This window comes from Scyliorhinus canicula, chromosome 13, assembly GCF_902713615.1.
Source record: "Scyliorhinus canicula chromosome 13, sScyCan1.1, whole genome shotgun sequence".
NCBI classification, from domain to species: Eukaryota; Metazoa; Chordata; class Chondrichthyes; order Carcharhiniformes; family Scyliorhinidae; genus Scyliorhinus; species Scyliorhinus canicula.
In genome coordinates this window covers 23,453,054-23,472,097 of record NC_052158.1, presented here as the reverse complement: position 1 = coordinate 23,472,097, position 19,044 = coordinate 23,453,054, and the positions used below count along the sequence as shown (strand labels likewise).

The 19,044-nt window shown below is 42.3% G+C and overlaps 1 protein-coding gene across 1 annotated transcript in view; it reads right to left on the bottom strand.

Annotated features, from left to right (window-relative positions):
• Positions 1-13,464, bottom strand: part of LOC119976526 (centromere protein F-like) — a 430,490-nt gene extending 417,026 nt beyond the window's left edge. Inside the window, exons 1-2 of the mRNA XM_038817079.1 lie at positions 13,387-13,464; positions 12,218-12,358 (exon numbers count right to left, since the gene is read on the bottom strand). Of these exons, the coding sequence (XP_038673007.1) occupies positions 12,218-12,344 (127 nt within the window). The 5' untranslated portion in view covers positions 12,345-12,358; positions 13,387-13,464. The remainder of the gene's footprint in view (positions 1-12,217; positions 12,359-13,386) is intronic.
• Positions 13,465-19,044: the final 5,580 nt, after the last annotated feature.

The following is a 19,044-nucleotide window of genomic DNA, read 5'->3' as shown; positions in this document are numbered from 1 at the left end:
GTCCCCGGGGCCGGATGTGATTTATCCTAGGATTCTCTGGGAAGCCAGGGAAGAGATTGCTGAGCCTTTAGCTTTGGTTTTTAGGTCATCATTGGCTACAGGAATAGTGCCAGAGGACTGGAGGATAGCAAATGTGGTCCCTTTGTTCAAGAAGGGGAGTCGAGATAACCCCGGTAACTATAGGCCGGTGAGCCTAACGTCTGTGGTGGGTAAGGTCTTGGAGAGGATTATAAAAGATACGATTTATAATCATCTAGATAGGAATAATATGATTAGGGATAATCAGCATGGTTTTGTGAAGGGTAGGTCATGCCTCACAAACCTTATCGAGTTCTTTGAAAAGGTGACTGAACAGGTAGACGAGGGTAGAGCAGTTGATGTGGTGTATATGGATTTCAGTAAAGCGTTTGATTAGGTTCCCCACGGTCGGCTATTGCAGAAAATACGGAGGCTGGGGATTGAGGGTGATTTAGAGATGTGGATCAGAAATTGGCTAGTTGAAAGAAGACAGAGAGTGGTAGTTGATGGGAAATGTTCAGAATGGAGTTCAGTTACGAGTGGCGTACCACAAGGATCTGTTCTGGGGCCGTTGCTGTTTGTCATTTTTATAAATGACCTAGAGGAGGGCGCAGAAGAATGGGTGAGTAAATTTGCAGACGACACTAAATTCGGTGGAGTTGTAGACAGTGCGGAAGGATGTTGCAGGTTACAGAGGGACATAGATAAGCTGCAGAGCTGGGCTGAGAGGTGGCAAATGGAGTTTAATGTGGAGAAGTGTGAGGTGATTCACTTTGGAAAGAATAACAGGAATGCGGAATATTTGGCTAATGGTAAAATTCTTGGCAGTGTGGATGAGCAGAGGGATGTCGGTGTCCATGTACATAGATCCCTGAAAGTTGCCACGTAGGTTGTTAGGGTTGTGAAGAAGGCCTATGGTGTGTTGGCCTTTATTGTTAGAGGGATTGAGTTCCGGAGCCATGAGGTCATATTGCAGTTGTACAAAACTCTAGTACGGCCGCATTTGGAGTATTGCGTACCGTTCTGGTCGCCTCATTATAGGAAGGACGTGGACGCTTTGGAACGGGTGCAGAGGAGATTTACCAGGATGTTGCCTGGTATGGAGGGAAAATCTTATGAGGAAAGGCTGATGGACTTGAGGTTGTTTTCGTTAGAGAGAAGAAGGTTAAGAGGTGACTTCATAGAGGCATACAAAATGATCAGAGGGTTAGATAGGGTGGACAGCGAGAGCCTTCTCCCGCGGATGGAGGTGGCTAGCACGAGGGGACATAGCCTTAAATTGAGGGGTAATAGATATAGGACAGAGGTCAGAGGTGGGTTTTTTACGCAAAGAGTGGTGAGGCCGTGGAATGCCCTACCTGCAACAGTAGTGAACTCGCCAACATTGAGGGCATTTAAAAATTTATTGGATAAGCATATGGATGATAAGGGCATAGTGTAGGTTAGATGGCCTTTAGTTTTTTTTCCATGTCGGTGCAACATCGAGGGCCGAAGGGCCTGTACTGCGCTGTATCGTTCTATGTTCTATGGTCTATGTTCTCTGAATCGTATCACAACATGAAACTGACGCTTTTATTTGCGATTGAACATCAAGGAGAGTAAAATGTTTTCCGTCATGCCTTGATTTGGTAACGTTCGAATTTAATGGCTTGCAAAAAGAAAGCAATTCCTTCATTCTGCTCCATGAGCAGATTCATTGTTGGATTTCTCATTCCAGTTCCTACTTAACAGGGATATCACACGAGAGATAATCAATACATTTGCGCAAATCAGCGATTTTGCATTCAATGACCAGTCATTTTGGCAAACTCAATCTTTTACTTTTCCAAACAAAGAATACGCCGACGTTCCATAGTGCTTGACTTTACATCGAGTCATTCGACTGTGCGAATCAGGATAGCATAGCATTCAGTTTGTTGTTCATACTTTCGAGGTGGGGTCAATATCTAGAAATTGACAGTTCAATGATTCCTTGACATCACAATCCTCTCAAGGTCCTCACCTGTCATAGCCTCATTTCTATAAGTCGCTGGCATGTTATTTGTGTCTTCCACTGTGAAGACCGACCCAAAAAACCTGTTCAGTTCCTCAGCCATTTCCTAATTTCCCATTATTAAAACTCCCTTCTCATCCTCTAAAGGACCAATATTTACCTTAGCCACTCTTTTTTGTTTTATATATTTGTAAAAACTTTTACTGTCTGTTTTAATATATTCTGAGCAAGTTTACTCTCATACTCTATCTTACTCTTCTTTATAGCTTTTTTAGTAGCTTTCTGTTGCCCCCTAAAGATTTCTCTGTCCTCTAATCTCCCAGCAATCTTTGCCACTTTGTATGCATTTTCCTTCAATTTGATACTCTCCCTTATTTCCTTAGATATCCACGGTCGATTTTCCCTCTTTCTACCGTCCTTCCTTTTTGTTGGTATAAACCTTTGCTGAGCACTGTGAAAAATCGCTTGGATGGTTATCCACTGTTCCTCAACTGTTCCACCATAAAGTCTTAGCTCCCAGTCTACCAGCACTGCAATATGTGGAATACGAGTCGGCACATTCTGCCAGCCAGAAAATATAAATTTAAGTCAAATGTCTGTACCGTTTTAGCCAGCCAATCTTCAATCTTTGCCAGTTTGCAATCTTGTCCATAATTAGATTTTGTGTTCAGCAATAATCTCTGACTTGGCAATTTATCAAATGACGATTTGAAATCTAAGCACAGTACAGCCACCGGTTCCAATTAACCACAATACATATGAATCCATCCACGAACTACAATAAATTGGTTACACATGATTTCCATTGTCAAAACAAAATTAGTGGCACAACAGTCGTCATATCCGACTAACCAGGAAAATTAACATTTATGCCAACTCTCTGTATCCTTTCGCCAATCCATACCAATATGTAACCCGCGACACAATGGGCATTTATGTTATGAAATGATCTTTGATTTGGAACACTATCAAATGCCGACTTGGAATCTAAGTACATGATATGGACGAGTTCCCCTTAATTCTACACATGTAGCTGCTTCAAATACCTACAACATCTCCAATAAATTGTTTAAGCATAATTCCCCTTCTGAAGAAAGTCATATTCACGCTGTATGATTGCCTTGACGTGTTTCCCCCAATTCCCTGCACCATTTTCGAAAGTTTTCGTGTGGCAGATGATAGGCTAACTGATCTGTAATTTTCTGCTCGCGGTCTTCCTCGCTTTTTGAACAAATATGTTGTACTTGCAGCCTTTCAATCTAATTTAACAGTCACAAAATATACTGAACTTCAGAACATAAACATCAATTGACTTCTTTCAAGACCTCAGAGGGAAGGCCGCCTCAACTAAATAATTTGCCAGCCTGAAAACCCAAAAAGCATGCGCAATAATATTGCATAAATACTCTGTAATTTTTCTTATTTCGCCCCTCACTTTCTTTTCTTAATTCCTGCTATTTCAATTGATTTAATATGGAACGATGCAGTACTTTTTTCCAAACTTTGGAGTACCCAATTCATTTTTACGGGGCAATTTCGGGTGTTCAATTCACTTACACTGCACATCTTTGTGTTGTGGTTGAGAAACACAAGCAAACCCGGGGAGTATTAGCAAGCTCCACATGGACCGTGACATAGAGTCGGGAACTGCAGTACTAACCATTGAGCTATCGTGCTGCCCTGAAACGATGCAATGTAACACGTTAAATAATCTGCGATAACCTCCATTACAATAATCATTCTGTTAGACGCACATGCTGAACGGTCAACATTCAATTTATTACATTTTTTTGAAATATCCTGCCTAATTTTCTATTTATTACCTGCCACTTTACTCTCATTTTCAATCTTTTTGTCATTCTTCTTGTAAATATTTTGTCGATATTTATATTCTTTCCAAGGTTATGAAATCTGCCATTCATTTTTGCTCAAATACACGCTACTTTATTTAATTTATATATTGCCTTTAGCGTTTTAGGTGACCTACAGATGACGCGTGAATTTCGTTTGAATTTTTCTTTCTCCTTTGGAATGCATGCTTTCTTGCCATTTCAAAATGTATGCCACTGAAGTTCATTTAAGCAATCGTTTAAGAACAGTTTCCAGTTTTCCTTCTCGAGCTCTGCTGTCTTCCCATCATTTTTTAAAACTAAATTCAGAGTACCCAGTTATTGATTTTTTTTTCAATTAAGGGGCAATTTAAGGTGGGTAATCCAACTAACCTCCACATCATTTTAGGTTGTGGGGGTGAAAATGTGCCAACTCCAGACGGACAGTGTCCCAGGGTCAAGATTAGAACCTGGCGATCAGTGCCGTAGTCGCAGTGCTAACCACTGAGCCACCGTGCTGCCCCCTGTCTTGCCCTCATAATAGCCTTTATGGGATTTTGAAATACTAGCCTTTGTTGCGCTTCGCTCCCCCTCAAACGAAATGCAAATTAAATCGTAAGATTGCTGCTCCTTAGATGTGACTTCACTATGGGGTTATCAATTATTCTGATTACACAACACCAGATTTTGTACAACCTGCCCACTTGTTGGTTCCAAAGCGCCCTATCTAAGAAATTTTCCAAAAGGCATGTCAAAACAGGACAGCTCCAACACGACCACCACTTTGTCATTATGCTCGTGATAATCGGTAAAGTGTTGGAAGGTCTGCCTAACTGTGCTCTCAAGTTGCACTTGCAATGCAGTTAAATGCTCACATACACTCACATTTAGTGCAGCATTGCCCATCCGGGCAAAAGCTGAAGAAGATTAACTCAAGTTGGTAATATGCGAGAAATTGTCCTGGACATTAATGCAGCATTGGGTTATTGCAATGCATTGGGTGGTTTGAAAACTGTATGTTTGGAGTTCAGTCGGCTCAGTCAAGCATAACATTGCAGGACATTTTTGAGGTAGTGCCCCAAGTTCAGCAATAGTCAGCTCTTTCATTGAGCATATACCGTTCAAATTAAGGCTAACATCAGGGAAATATGTCGATAATTTCAAAATATCTAGCACTATTCGCATCTCCTGAAACAATGACACAGGCCGTCTTCCTGTGCAGCAAAAGCGGCACCACAAACTGGCCTGTCCTGACAAATCGCAATTGACAGTCAGGCCATTCAAGTGGCTGACAAAGTTAGTCTCCAACAAGACACGGTATCATCATTCTCTCATAAAAGTACCCTTACCTTCCCAAAGTCACCAACTCCATGCATCACCAGTGTTACCACCACTCATAAAGTCAGCTGCACATCGAAGTATAATATTTTTGAAAAAGGGCATGTCAGCAGCCGGGATTTCTGCTATAAATAACTCACTTTAATAATCCGGAACGACATCTTTCTGGAATGCGATGGTATTTTATCCAATTGTCTGGATTAGTGTATTGTCAATAATATCATTCAAAAGACACATTCGAGAAAATAAGTGTCGCATTTTCAGCGCCAACTTTAAACATTTACAACTGGGCAGCAGTGTGGCGTAGCAGTTGCATTGCTGCCTCACGGCGATGTGGACCGGCGACATATGCCGGTTCTGGGTCACTGCCCGTCTGGAGTTTGCACATTCTTCCCTTTTCTGCGTGGGACTCACCACCACAACACAAAAAGATGTGAAGAATCGGTGTATTTGCAACGCTAAATTGCCCCTAATTGAAAAATAAATAACTGTGAAATCTTCATTTATGTTACAAAAACATTTACTCGGCCGACAATCAACTCAGTGTCAACATTGGGAACCATATAAAGTTGTACTAAACCACATCTTTCCAATCTTGGATCTCAATCACCCATAATAACGAGGACAATAGATGCGTTGGAACACCATCATCACCGTGTATCCCGCCAATCTGCACAGAACCCAGCCTTGGAACATAAGAATATAAGACCTAGGAGCATGAGTAGTCCATCTGGCCCCTCGATCCTGCTCTGCTATTCAATGAGATCATGGCTGATATTTTGTGGACACAGCTCCACTTTCCGGCCTGAACACTATAATCCTCAAAATTATTCCGTCGATAATAAAGAGGCCCTTTATTCCTCAAAAAACTATCTATCTCTCTCTTAAAATCATTTAATGAAGGCGCCTCAACTGCTTCACTGGGCAAGGAATTCCATGCATTCACAACTCTTTGGGTGAAGAAGTTCCTCGTAAACCCAGTCCTAAAGGTACTTCCCCTTATTTTGAGGCTATTCCCCCTCGTTCTGCTTTCATTCGCCAGTGGAAACAACCTGCCCGCATCTCTCCTATCTATTCCCTTCAGAGTTTTATATGTTTCTGTAATATTTCCTCTCATCCTTCTAAATTCCAACGAGTACAGTGCCAACCTACTCAACGTCTCCTCGTAATGCAACTCCTTCAGCTCTGGTATCAACCTAGTGAATCTCCTCTGCACATCCTCCAGCGCCAGTATGTCCTTTCTCAGGCAAGGAGACCAAAACTGAACACAATACTCGAGGTGTGGCCTCACTAACACCTTATACAATTGCAGCAGAAGCACCCTAGTCTTAAACTCCATCCCTCTAGCAATGAAGGACAAAACATTCCATTTCCATTCTTAATCACCTGTTGCGCCTGTAAACCAACTCTTTGCGGCTCATGCACAAGCACAGCCAGGTCTCTCTGCACAGCAGCATGTTTTAATATTTTATCATTTAAATAACAATCCCTTTTGCTGTTATTCCTACCAAAATGGATAGCCTCACATTTGCAAACATTGAATTCCATCTGCGAGAAACTAGCCCATTCACTTAACCTATCCAAATGACCTCTGCAGACTTCCGGTATCCTCTGCACGTTTTACTTCACCACTCATCTTAGTCTCGTCTGCAAACTTCGACACATTGCATTTGGTCCCCAACTCCAAATCATCTATGTAAATTGTGAACAATTGTGGGCCCAACACTGATCCCTGAGGGACACCACTAGCTACTGATTGGCAACCAGAGCAGCACTCATTAATCCCCACTCTTTGCTTTTTATTAATTAAACAATCATCTATCCATGATTTCTGGAATTACGAAATGTAGTCAACTAACGAACAGCTGGTCCCTCAAATATAATGCAGAGTAAAACAACTGCACCTGCAGTGAACGTTATTATTTATTGTTTTTGGAAGCACAGGGTGCAACAATAGGTGGAACACAACCTGTCTTTAAAGAACCAGTGGACGGATCTCTGTAGTGTTGGAAATGATACAATCTCAATATTCAGTTTGGCAGATAAACAGTTGATGCGTGCCAGATGTGTATGTATAAGGCGGACAATATTTGCAAATGTTTGAATTTACCATCTGGACCTCGAACTGCCATTGTGAATCGATGGTTATTATGAAAAAGCGCCACTCACGCCGCAAATTAAGCATATTGTCTTTCGATAACGTAAGTAAACCTTTAAAGTCAGAATCATAGATAAATACAAAAATAGAAAGTAGGAGTTCATTCGGCCCGCTGCTGCTCTTCAATTCATCGCGATCATTGTCGATCTGTGATCTGAACGCTATTCGTTTCTGCCGGTCGCGATGCGATTTGACAGTCCAGCAACCTGTCATGTCGTTTACAAATATAGTCAGTGACTTGCCATCAACAGACAATTATTGTACAGAATCCGGCAAGTTATCGACCTTCTGAGTGAAGATGTTTAACATAATGCCAGTCCTCAATTTCACACCCCTTATGCACACATTGTGATTTTTTTAACTGAACTCAACAGATAGAGGCAACATCATAATTGCAACCAGTTTGTCGGGTGCAGGTTCAGGTTTATTTCATATCATTTATCCAAAACTCTCGTCAATAAGCTTCCAGTGGACCGAATCTGTCCTCGTACCATAATCCTTCTTTATCCCCAAATCATTCTGGTTAATCGCTTATGCACAATCCCTCGGACAACTAGGTAAGGAGACAAGACCAAGAATAGAGACAATATTTGAAAGATGTTCGAAGAGATTTCTGTATCCAATCTTCTTGTTTCAAAATTAGGAGTACTCATGGAAACATTAGGACATGCTGGTAAGAACTTGTAACCATGTAGCCATTCAAATATATAACTGAGCTTGCAGTAATCTTTTCTCTGTTCTGAATTCCATGGGCACTCTTGTTTGGAAAAGCATGTCGCTGTTCTTCCATCTCGTCAACAAGTTTCTTGTAACCAGAGGCAGTGCTATTTACGCTGTAGCATTCCCATTTTGTGCCACTTGTTTATTTAAAGTCGAGACATTTAAAATAAGCCAAAATGGCCGTTTTACTGACTATACAAGAGAACTGAAGCAGGGACTTGTTGATTCTGGATATCTGTTGTTTTGCCTATTGGAGATTATGCTGAGTGCAACAGAAGAATCGGTGGCAATTAATTTATGCTTACTTTTAAATCTCTTCAAGTGAATTCCAATGTTGCTTCCTCGTGAGAGAAAATGCAGGAAGTATAGGTATTGTAAGCTCTTGTTCCATAGTGTAATTTTTGTATCGTTAGTTGTTGATTGATGTGTAAAGTTTAAGATTTAATTACGAATTTCAACAATAGTGCAATGTCGTTGATGTCTGAATGTCTAAGTGCTGTATCATCACTCTCCAGTTCACTTATTCAATAAAGTGCCAAACTGACGAACCCTATTTTAAATAAATTATTACTTTAAAAATTGACAACTCAGTGTAAAATTGTGTTTAACAGCCGCAATTTCTCGGCCATAGACACCGTTCTTCGATTGATCATGCTTTTAGTAAAGCTCTTAAAATGTAGGACAAAAATAGAGGAATATAGGTTACCTTCAAAAATTTTATTATATTCTTCTTATCAACATCAGTAAACAAAATAATCTTCTCCGAAGTGTTGATGCAAAGACCACTGCATGAACGGCTGCAATGTAGCTTCAGCGGCTGTAATGCCAGGTACGGTCAGTTCGAACTTTCATCCATATGACAACTGAACAACAGTATGTAATGGAACCTATGCAGTATGTAATGGAAGTCTGTGAAGGAACAAAAAGTCCTAGATCTGGTCCTGTGTAATGAAACAAGATTGATTAACGATTTCATAGTCAGGGATCCTCTCGGAAGGAGTGAACACAGTATGATGGAATCTAAAATACAGATGGAGAGTAAGAAGGTAAAATCAAACACTAGTGTTTTGTGCTTAAACAAAGGAGATTAAAATCGGATGACAGAAGACGTAGCTAAGGTAGACTGGGAGCAGGACTTTATGGTGAAACAGATGAGGAACAGCAGATAATCTTCCAAGCGACTTCTCACAGTGCTCAGCAAAGATTTATACCACCAAAAAGGTGGGACGGCAGAAAGAGGGAAAATCGACCGTGGATATCTGAGGAAATGCGGGAGACTATTAAATTGAAGGAAAAAGCATGCAACGTGGCAAAGATTAGTGAGTTACGAGAGGACTGGGAAATCTTTAGTGGGCAATAGAAAGCCACTAAAAAAGCTATAAAGTAGAGTAAGGTAGATTATGAGAGTAAACTTGCTCAGAATAAAAAACAGATAGTAAATGTTTCTACAAATATGTGAAACAAAAAAGAGTGGCTGAGGTAAATATTCGTCCTTTGCAGGATGAGAAGGGAGATTTAATAAAGGGAGATGAGGAAACGGCTGAGGAACTCACAGGTTTTTTGGTTGGTCTTCACAGTGGAAGACAAAAATAATATGCCAGTGACTGATAGAAATGAGGATATGACAGGTGAGGACATTGAGATGATTGCTATCACTAAGGGGATAGTAATGGGCAAGCTAATGGGACGAAAGGTAGACAAGTCTCCTAGCCCTGATGGAATGCATCCAAGTGTGCTAAAAGAGATGGCGAGGGAAATTGCAAATCCACTAGTGATAATTTACCAAAATTCACTAGATTCTGGGATGGTCCCGGTGGATTGGAAATTAGCAAACGTGACACCAATGTTTTAAAAAAGGAGGTAGGCAGAAAGCGGGTAATTATACGCCAGTGAGCTTAACTTCGGTCGTAGATAAGATGCTGGAATCTATCAACAAGGAAGAAATAGCTAGGCATCTGAATGGAAATTGCCCCATTCGGCAGTCGCAGCATTGGTTGATAAAGAGCAGGTCGTGCCTTACTAATTGCGTGGAATGTTTTGAGGACATTACCAGTGTAGCAGATAATGGGGAGGCAATGGATGTCGTATATCTGGATTTCCAGAAAGCCTTTGACAAGGTGCCACACAAAAGGTTGCTGCATGAGATAAAGATGCATGGCATTAAGGTAAAGTAGTGGATGTTTGCAAATGTTTGCAAACACACAAATGCATACAAGATTCGTCGTTGCGAACTTCAGATGTTCTGTGGCAAGTTAACAGATTTTTAGTTAAAATTCAAAAAACAAGGCGATAAAAATGACTTATTTATCATGGAAAAGAACGTTGTATTTTGTATGTGGAGCTAATCAGAATAAGCGGTCCACGTAAACTATCCGATATTGATTACAATTAAATGCTGAAGATGCAGAATGAACATGCAGGACGGAATGGTGCGTACTGCACGTCGGTGGCCGACAATCTCGATGATGAAAGCTAATAGTTGCTACGCCTTTCGACACTTTTGTTTATGCTACGTGGATGTGAAGATATTGGACTTTAGATAAACGCTATTATGTCCGAACCATATCACCTAATCCTGGAAGAGGTTTGGATTGAAGGGCACGACCTATAATGCACAGCAAACGTTTCAGGATTTTATTCGAAAAAAGAGGGATTCTATTTGGAGGAAAATGTAAAATCAATTGAGATGCATTTTACCAGGATCAGCCACTGAGTATCAGTTCAGCTCTGATCAGACAAAACGTAATTTAAATAAATAAGTTCCAGCTGCTCTCACGCACACAATTATTACATAATTAAACATGAAATTGGGCCGTGTAGTTATAAACTTACGTTCGAATTTGTGTAACATTAGAGGTAGTCGATGTCCTGCACCTGATTAAGCGTGTCCCCTTTTCTATTCTACATACTCTAATAAAGATTATCTGAACATTGGTCATTGGTCGGTACTGTGCACAGGGTCAGTACTGCTCCCTCACAGCGTCAGGGAACCGGGTTCACTTTTGACCTCGGTCACCTCTGTGGAATTTTCAAATTCTCCCCATGTGTGCGTCGGATTCTTCCTGGTGCCCGGTTTCCATTCACAGTTCAAAAATGCGCAGGTTCGACCAATAGGCCATGCTAATAATTCGTTGGAGCCGTGGTATTGTCCCTGGACTAGTCAACCAGTTACTCAGCATAACGCGTTGGCGACCCAGGTTCAAACCCCGCCAATGCAAATGGTTAAATTTGAATTCAATAAAATAAATATGGAATAAAAAATCTGACGAATCCCGAGTCAATTCTAATAAAAAATTACCTAGTTCACTAATGTATATATGGGATCAAATATGCCGTCATACCCAATCCGGCCACATGTGACTCCAAACGCACAGCAATGTGCTTGACTCGTACCTTCTCCCACGAGTTCTATTAGAAATGGGAAATAATTTCTGGCGCTGCCCGCGACGCCCACGTCCCACTAACGTATAAACAAATAATGCGCCAGTGACTGATAGAAATGAGGCTATGACAGGTGAGGACCTTGAGATGATTGCTAAAATTTACCAAAATTCTCTACATTCTGGGGTGGTCCCGGTGGATTGGAAATTGGCAAACGTGACACCAATGTTTTAAAAAAGGAGGTAGGCAGAAAGCGGGTAATTATAGGCCAGTGAGCTTAACTTCGGTCGTACATAAGATGCTGGGATTTATCAACAAGGAAGAAATAGCGAGGCATCTGGATGGAAATTGTCCCATTGGGCAGTCGCAGCATTGGTTGATAAAGACTCGTACCTTCTCCCGCGAGTTCTATTAGGGATGGGAAATAATTTCTGGCGCTGCCCGCGATGCCCACGTCCCACTAACGTATAAAAAAAAACTCTGATGCGTTTATGGGGCAGAAGCGGGGTAAGGTGTTCTGTTGCCGCAGGGGTCTGATCAGAGTAGATGGGCCGAATGGTCTCTTTATGGACTGTAGGGATGCTATAATTTCTCAGTGTGTTTCCACCTCACGACAGTTTGCTTTCATTTCCCTGCTGAGTAATTCTGCGAATGCGGTCCACCCCCCCCCCCCCCACCCCCCGAATCTCACATCCAGGCTGGACCACGATAAACGTAAATTGAAAATTGAATTGTTATCATATGGCCAGTGCCATTGCTTCCATCTTTGCATGGTATAACCTTCTTTACTCATGGACTTGCGCTTTAATTTCTCTTCATCTTTGTTGTACTTTTTTTCGTCTTCAGCATTGTTTTCATCATAGGTTTCAGTTCTAATGTTGATGTATTCATCATCAGGCGCCGCCATTTGAAACTAACCAACTGTAAAATAATAAGATTAAAACGTACTAGTATGATAACTTACCAACACAAGTGCATGCGTTCTAAGAACATATATTACATCACACTGTTCCCCAAACCTAACTTGCCATTCGATATCACCACGGCTGTATCTGTATAAAATGTTATTGATATGATGTCGGTGAGATAAAAAAATAAATAGTGAATTCGAGATACGTATGTTGTCTTCTCACCAAGTGTTGTAATTACTCCCAGAGAATTTCCCTCAGTCGCCCTTTCGTCCAAAGAATGGTTTTCTGAGTCCAAACTTGATGTTGTGGTGGACATAAGATAAAAAATACTTTGGATAATTAATGATTTGCACACCCCTTCGCGTTTTTCCCGTTGAAGTCAGTGGATACGAAACTCACGTCAGACTCAATATGTCCGTCCCACTCACTTCGCATTCAGGAGTTAAAACCGAGGAATTACAAATATATTGCTCGTTCGAAACTGTGAGTTATGTATGATGACCAGTGTTTCCTCTTCATGTAATTGTGTTGCCTTATTTGAGAAAAATTACGATCCCGAACGCATTTTGCAGAGTTTATTTGGAATCTCTGTTTTTTACTTTAAAAAAGGCTTTTATGTTAAAACCAGAATGTTTCCACGATTTACAATATACAGTAATGAACAATGATAAAAAGAAGATGCACGCTTCCATATTTCACATTGCATATCCCAACCATTTTGGACCTAAATTGCCGGTGGGACAGTTCAAACGTGATTGTAAGAAAATCAGCAGAGGAAAGTTCAATTAATGCAGAACTTTACTGCAGCAGGATTACCGGGAAATGATTAGACCCACGCCATGTGTCTAGACTGAATAAAGTCGGTCAGTAGAGACGGTTTATTACTGGAAAACGCATAGACAACTTCCGGAGGATCTTATCAATACTGGAGGGCACAGTTTGCTGATGTGATTACTCAATTTAAATCTGACCTAATGCCGACATTGGATGCCTGAATATTAGCGAACGTAAGCAAACATAAACTTTAAATAAACTTACCTCCGTTTTTCATTGGACTCAACATGAAGTTGCTCGCAATGCCAATCCTCGCAATTTTATTCTGAAATAAGTAGAGAAAAAACATTCAGTTCGAGCGAGTCAACGGATTAGGAAATCGTGGCGCAGCTAGTTTTTCAAAGTTTGTAACAAATGTACTTTTAGTAAGGCAGAAACATGCTGATTGCATTCATTTGGGAATGATAACATTCATGATAGCTTACATTTTGTTACAAATTGCATAATACCAGAAATTCCGACATATTTCCCTTCAATTACCGTTCCAATTGAGGCATTGTGTTCTGGAATCTTTTGTTGTCACTGAGGTTACAGTCTAAGAGTTACGTTTTAGCTGGTCACATTTGCTGAGGGCAGCAGGGTAGCATGGTGATTAGCATAAATGCTTCACAGCTCCAGGTTCCCAGGTTCGATTCCCAGCTGGGTCACTGTCTGTGTGGAGTCTGCACGTCCTCCCCTGTGTGCGTGGGTTTCCTCCGGGTGCTCCGGTTTCCTCCCTCAGTCCAAAGATGTGCGGGTTAGGTGGATTGGCCATGCTAAATTGCCTGTAGTGTCCTAATAAAAGTAAGGTTAAGGGGGGGGTTTTCGGTTACGGGTATAGGGTGGATGCGTGGGTTTGAGTAGGGTGATCATGGCTCGGCACAACATTGAGGGCCGAAGGGCCTGTTCTGTGCTGTACTGTTCTATGTTCTATGTTCTATTTATTTCTCGTGATCGTTGTCCCAGTTTGATTTGTTTAGTTCAAATGAAGTCTAAACTTGTTTCAGTTTGGAATATTCTTTATACATTCACGAAGCTCCGCCTTTGTTATCTCTGATATAATGTTCAGACCACCAATTTTGCTCCATTCAGCAAAACCATTTCAGCCCGCTCTCACTTTCGGGCTTGTTCTGTATTTTAAGCAATTAATCACTTATTTTCAATTAGCTGAAATTCATGTTGACATTCCAAATCGTCATCGCCGCTGAATTCTTTGCACACACTGGTTCTGTCCGGGAGAAAATAAATCAATCAAGTTATTGTTTGGTATTTATTTTTCTCAAATTGCCGTTCGTTCCCATTTTGTGGAAAAAATAATTTAATTTGGAAGAATATTTGCGGACAACTGCGCATCTTGTTGTTTTCCTTAATTTGTATACCTCTTGGAGTATTTGTTCGAAGATTACTATAAAGGGCATTGACAGTATACAGCAACATATATTCGAAAGGGATTCTCGCGTACGCATCTTTTCAAACGGTCTTTGCATCCATTATTTGACGCATTGCTATTTCGCATACTTCGCTATTCCTTTTTGAAATCGATGAACACTTAAAGGGACTATCGGCGGCCACCAACCGTTTTGCAGACCTACAAAAGTGGAATCGGAATCTCTGTGCAGAAAACTATTTCAATGAACTACTCTGGTGCAGAAGGAAGCCTATCGAGTCTACACGGAGCCTCTGACAGGGCACGCCACCATTTTGCTTTAGTCATATGCCGACCCAGCCTTTGGACACCATGGGACAATACAGAATGGACATCTAGGTAGCCTGCACATGTTTGGACTGTGGGAGGAACCCTGCGTATCCAGGGGAAACACAAGCTGAGGGGGAGAATGTGCAGACGTCACAGTTACTGGAGGCCCAAATTGAACCTGGAAACCTCGGGCTGTGAGGCAGCTCTGCTCAGCATTGTGCTACAGTACTTCTTCAAGAGACTTCAACAGAAAGAGTTAAATGTCGATATTGTATATGTAGTCATCATTGCCGTTATTATTAATGTAAAATTGCATCTAAACCCAATACATGACGGCACTTAAACGACATCTCAACAAATTGCACAGTAGAGGGCTAGATTTTCCAAATTGAAGACTAAGTACTGATGCCGATGTGGTATGATGCTGGGATAAAAACGGTGCCAGATGCTGCGCCGATCGTATTTTTGGTGGTGGTCGGGGGTGGGCGGGGCGGCGGTTAGCAGGCACACAGTGGAAATGCGCGCAGCGGCAGCGGACGAAACCTGCCCCCCCCCTTTAATCAGGCTGGCCACCCTTCGACGGCACCACCACTGCTCCCAGCCCGCCAACGCTCTCACCCCCTGCCCGCCGAACGGCTCCCACACGACTGTGGCGGCGCATGGCTCAGTCTGGGTTCACGAAAATAAAAAGGACAAGTGTTACACGCCGTCGGGAGCTCCGCCATTTGGGTTCGGGGCATCAGGAGAGGGTCTCAAGTGACGTCCTGAAGCAGAACGGTGGCGCAGTGGGTTCGCCCCGCTGTCTCATGATGCCGATGTCCCAAGTCCGGTCCCGGCTCAGGGTCACTGTCCATGTGGAGTTTGCACCTTCTCTCCGAGTTTGCGTAGGTTTCGTCCCCACAACCCAAAAGATGTGCAGAATAGGTTGATTGGTCACGCTAAATTGTCTCTTAATTGGAAAAAATAATTGTGGACACTAAGTTTAGAAATAAAAGAAAATCGGAGCACCCAGTGAAACCCTTGCCGACACTCGAGGACAGTGCAAATATGCCACAGAGATTCAGCCAAGACTGGAATTGACCCGGGACCTTGGCGCTGTAAGGGAGCTCTGCTAACCACTTTACTACCATGATATCTATTTGAATATCGTCAGTGACTTGGCCTCAGTAATAATTTTTGCGACACAGATCCATAGATTCACCACTCCGGGAGCAAAACGTATCCCCTCATGTCACTGAAATATCACTTACCCCCTATCCTTAGAATGTGACCGTATCTTGTGGACAGCACACCCAAAAAAGCAACTTCACTTAATGCTGCCTGTCCAGAATTTTCAGAATGTAAAATATTTCAATGACATTCACTCGCATTCTCCTCAATTTCAGTGAATCAGCACGAATCGACCAAATGTATCCTCATACCGCAATCCTGCCTTCCGAGAATCCGGACTGCTGCACGTTTGCTGCACTGTCGCTGTGGCAAGGAAATCGTTCCACAAAACGCGGAACAAATAGAACATAGAACATAGAACGATACAGCGCAGTACAGGCCCTTCGGCTTTCGATGTTGCACCTACATGGAAAAAAACTAAAGACCATCTAACCTACACTATGCCATTATCATCCATATGGTTATCCAATAAACTTTTAAATGCCCTCAATGTTGGCGAGTTCACTACTGTTGCAGGTAGGGCATTTCACGGCCTCACCACTTTGCGTAAAAAACCCACCTCTGACCTCTGTCCTATATTTATTACCCCTCAATTTAAGGCTATGTCCCCTCGTGCTAGCCACCCCCATCCGCGGGAGAAGGCTCTCGCTGTGCACCCTATCTAACCCTCTGATAATTTTGTATGCCTCTATTAAGTCACCTCTTAACCTTCTTCTCTCTAACGAAAACAACCTCAAGTCCATCAGCCTATCCTCATAAGATTTTCCCTCCATACCAGGCAACATCCTGGTAAATCTCCTCTGCACCCGTACCAAAGCTTCCACGTCCTTCCTATAATGAGGCGACCAGAACTGTACGCAATACTCCAAATGTGGCCATACTAGAGTTTTGTACAGCTGCAACATGACCTCATGGCTCCGGAACTCAATCCCTCTACCAATAAAGGCCAACACAACATAGGCCTTCTTCACAACCCTATCAACCTGGGTGGCAACTTTCAGGGATCTATGTACATGGACACCGAGATCCCTCTGCTCATCCACACTACAAATAATTTTAACATTCGATAAATATTCCGCATTCCTATTATTCTTTCCAAAGTAAATCACCTCACACTTCTCCACATTAAACTTCATTTGCCACCTCTCACCCCAGCTCTGCAGCATATCTATGTCCCTCTGTAACCTGCAACATCCTTCCGTACTGTCTACAACTCCACCGACTTTAGAGTCGTCTGCAAATTTACTCACCCATCCTTCTGCGCCCTCCTCTAGGTCATTTATAAAAATGACAAACAGCAACGTCCCCAGAACAGATCCTTGTGGTGCGCCACTCGTAACTGAACTCCATTCTGAACATTTCCCATCAACTACCACTCTCTGTCTTCTTTCAACTAGCCAATTTCTGATCAACATCTCTAAATCACCCTCAATCCCCAGCCTCCGTATTTTTTGCAATAGCCGACCGTGGGGAACCTTATCAAACGCTTTACGGAAATCCATATACACCACATCAACTGCTCTACCCTCATCTACCTGTTCAGTCACCTTCTCAAAGAACTCGGTAAGGTTTTTGAGGCATGACCTACCCTTCACAAAACCATGCTGACTATCCCTAATCATATTATTCCTATCTAGATGATTATAAATCGTATCATTTATAATCCTCGCCAAGACCTTACCCACCACAGACGTTAGGCTCACCGGCCTATAGTTACCGGGGTTATCTCTACTCCCCTTCTTGAACAAAGGGACCACATTTGCTATCCTCCAGTCCTCTGGCACTATTCCTGTAGCCAATGATGACGTAAAAATCAAAGCCAAAGGCTCAGCAATCTCTTCCCTGGCTTCCCAGAGAATCCTAGGATAAATCCCATCCGGCCCCGGGGACTTATCTATTTTCACCTTGTCCAAAATTGCCAACACTTCTTCCCTACGCACCTCAATGCCATCTATTCTAATAGCCTGGGTCTAAGCATTCACCTCCACAATATTATCTTTTTCTTGAGTGAATACTGACGAAAAGTATTCATTTCGTATCTCGCTTATCTCCTCAACCTCCACACACAACTTCCCACCACTGTCCTTGACTGCCCCTACTCTTACCCTAGTCATTCTTTTATTCCTGACATACCTATAGAAAGCTTTTGGGTTTTCCTTGCTCCTACCTGCCGAAGACTTCTCATGTCCACTCCTTGCTCGTCTCAGCTCTCTCTTTAGATCCTTCCTCGCTTCCATGTAACTATCATGCGCCCCAACTGAAACTTCATGCCTCATCTTCACATAGGCCTCCTTCTTCCGCTTAACAATAGATTCCACTTTTTTGGTAAACCATGGTTCCCTCGCTCGACCCCTTCCTCCCTGCCTGACTAGTACGTACTTATCAAGAACATGCAATAGCTGTTCCTTGAACAAGCTCCACATATCCAGTGTGCCCAACCCTTGCAGCCTACTTCTCCAACCAACACATCCTAAGTCATGTCTAATGGCATCATAATTGCCCTTCCCCCAGCTATAACTCTTGCCCTGCGGGGTATACTTATCTATTTCCATCACTAACGTAAAGGTCACCGAATTGTGGTCACTGTTTCCAAAGTGCTCACCTACCTCCAGATCTAACACCTGGCCTGGTTCATTACCCAAAACCAAATCCAATGTGGCCTCGCCTCTTGTTGGCCTGTCAACATATTGTGTCAGGAAACCCTCCTGCACACATTGTATAAAGAACGACCCATCTAATGTACTCGAACTATATCTTTTCCAGTCAATATTTGGAAAGTTAAAGTCTCCCATAACAACTACCCTGTTGCTTTCGCTCTTTTCCAGAATCATCTTCGCCATCCTTTCCTCTACAACCCTAGAACTATTAGGTGGCCTATAGAAAACTCCCAACAGGGTGACCTTCCTTTCCTGTTTCTAACCTCAGCCCATACTACCTCAGAAGATATCCCCATCTAGCATCCTTTCCGCCACCGTAATACTGTCCTTGACTAGCAGCGCCACACCTCCCCCTCTTTT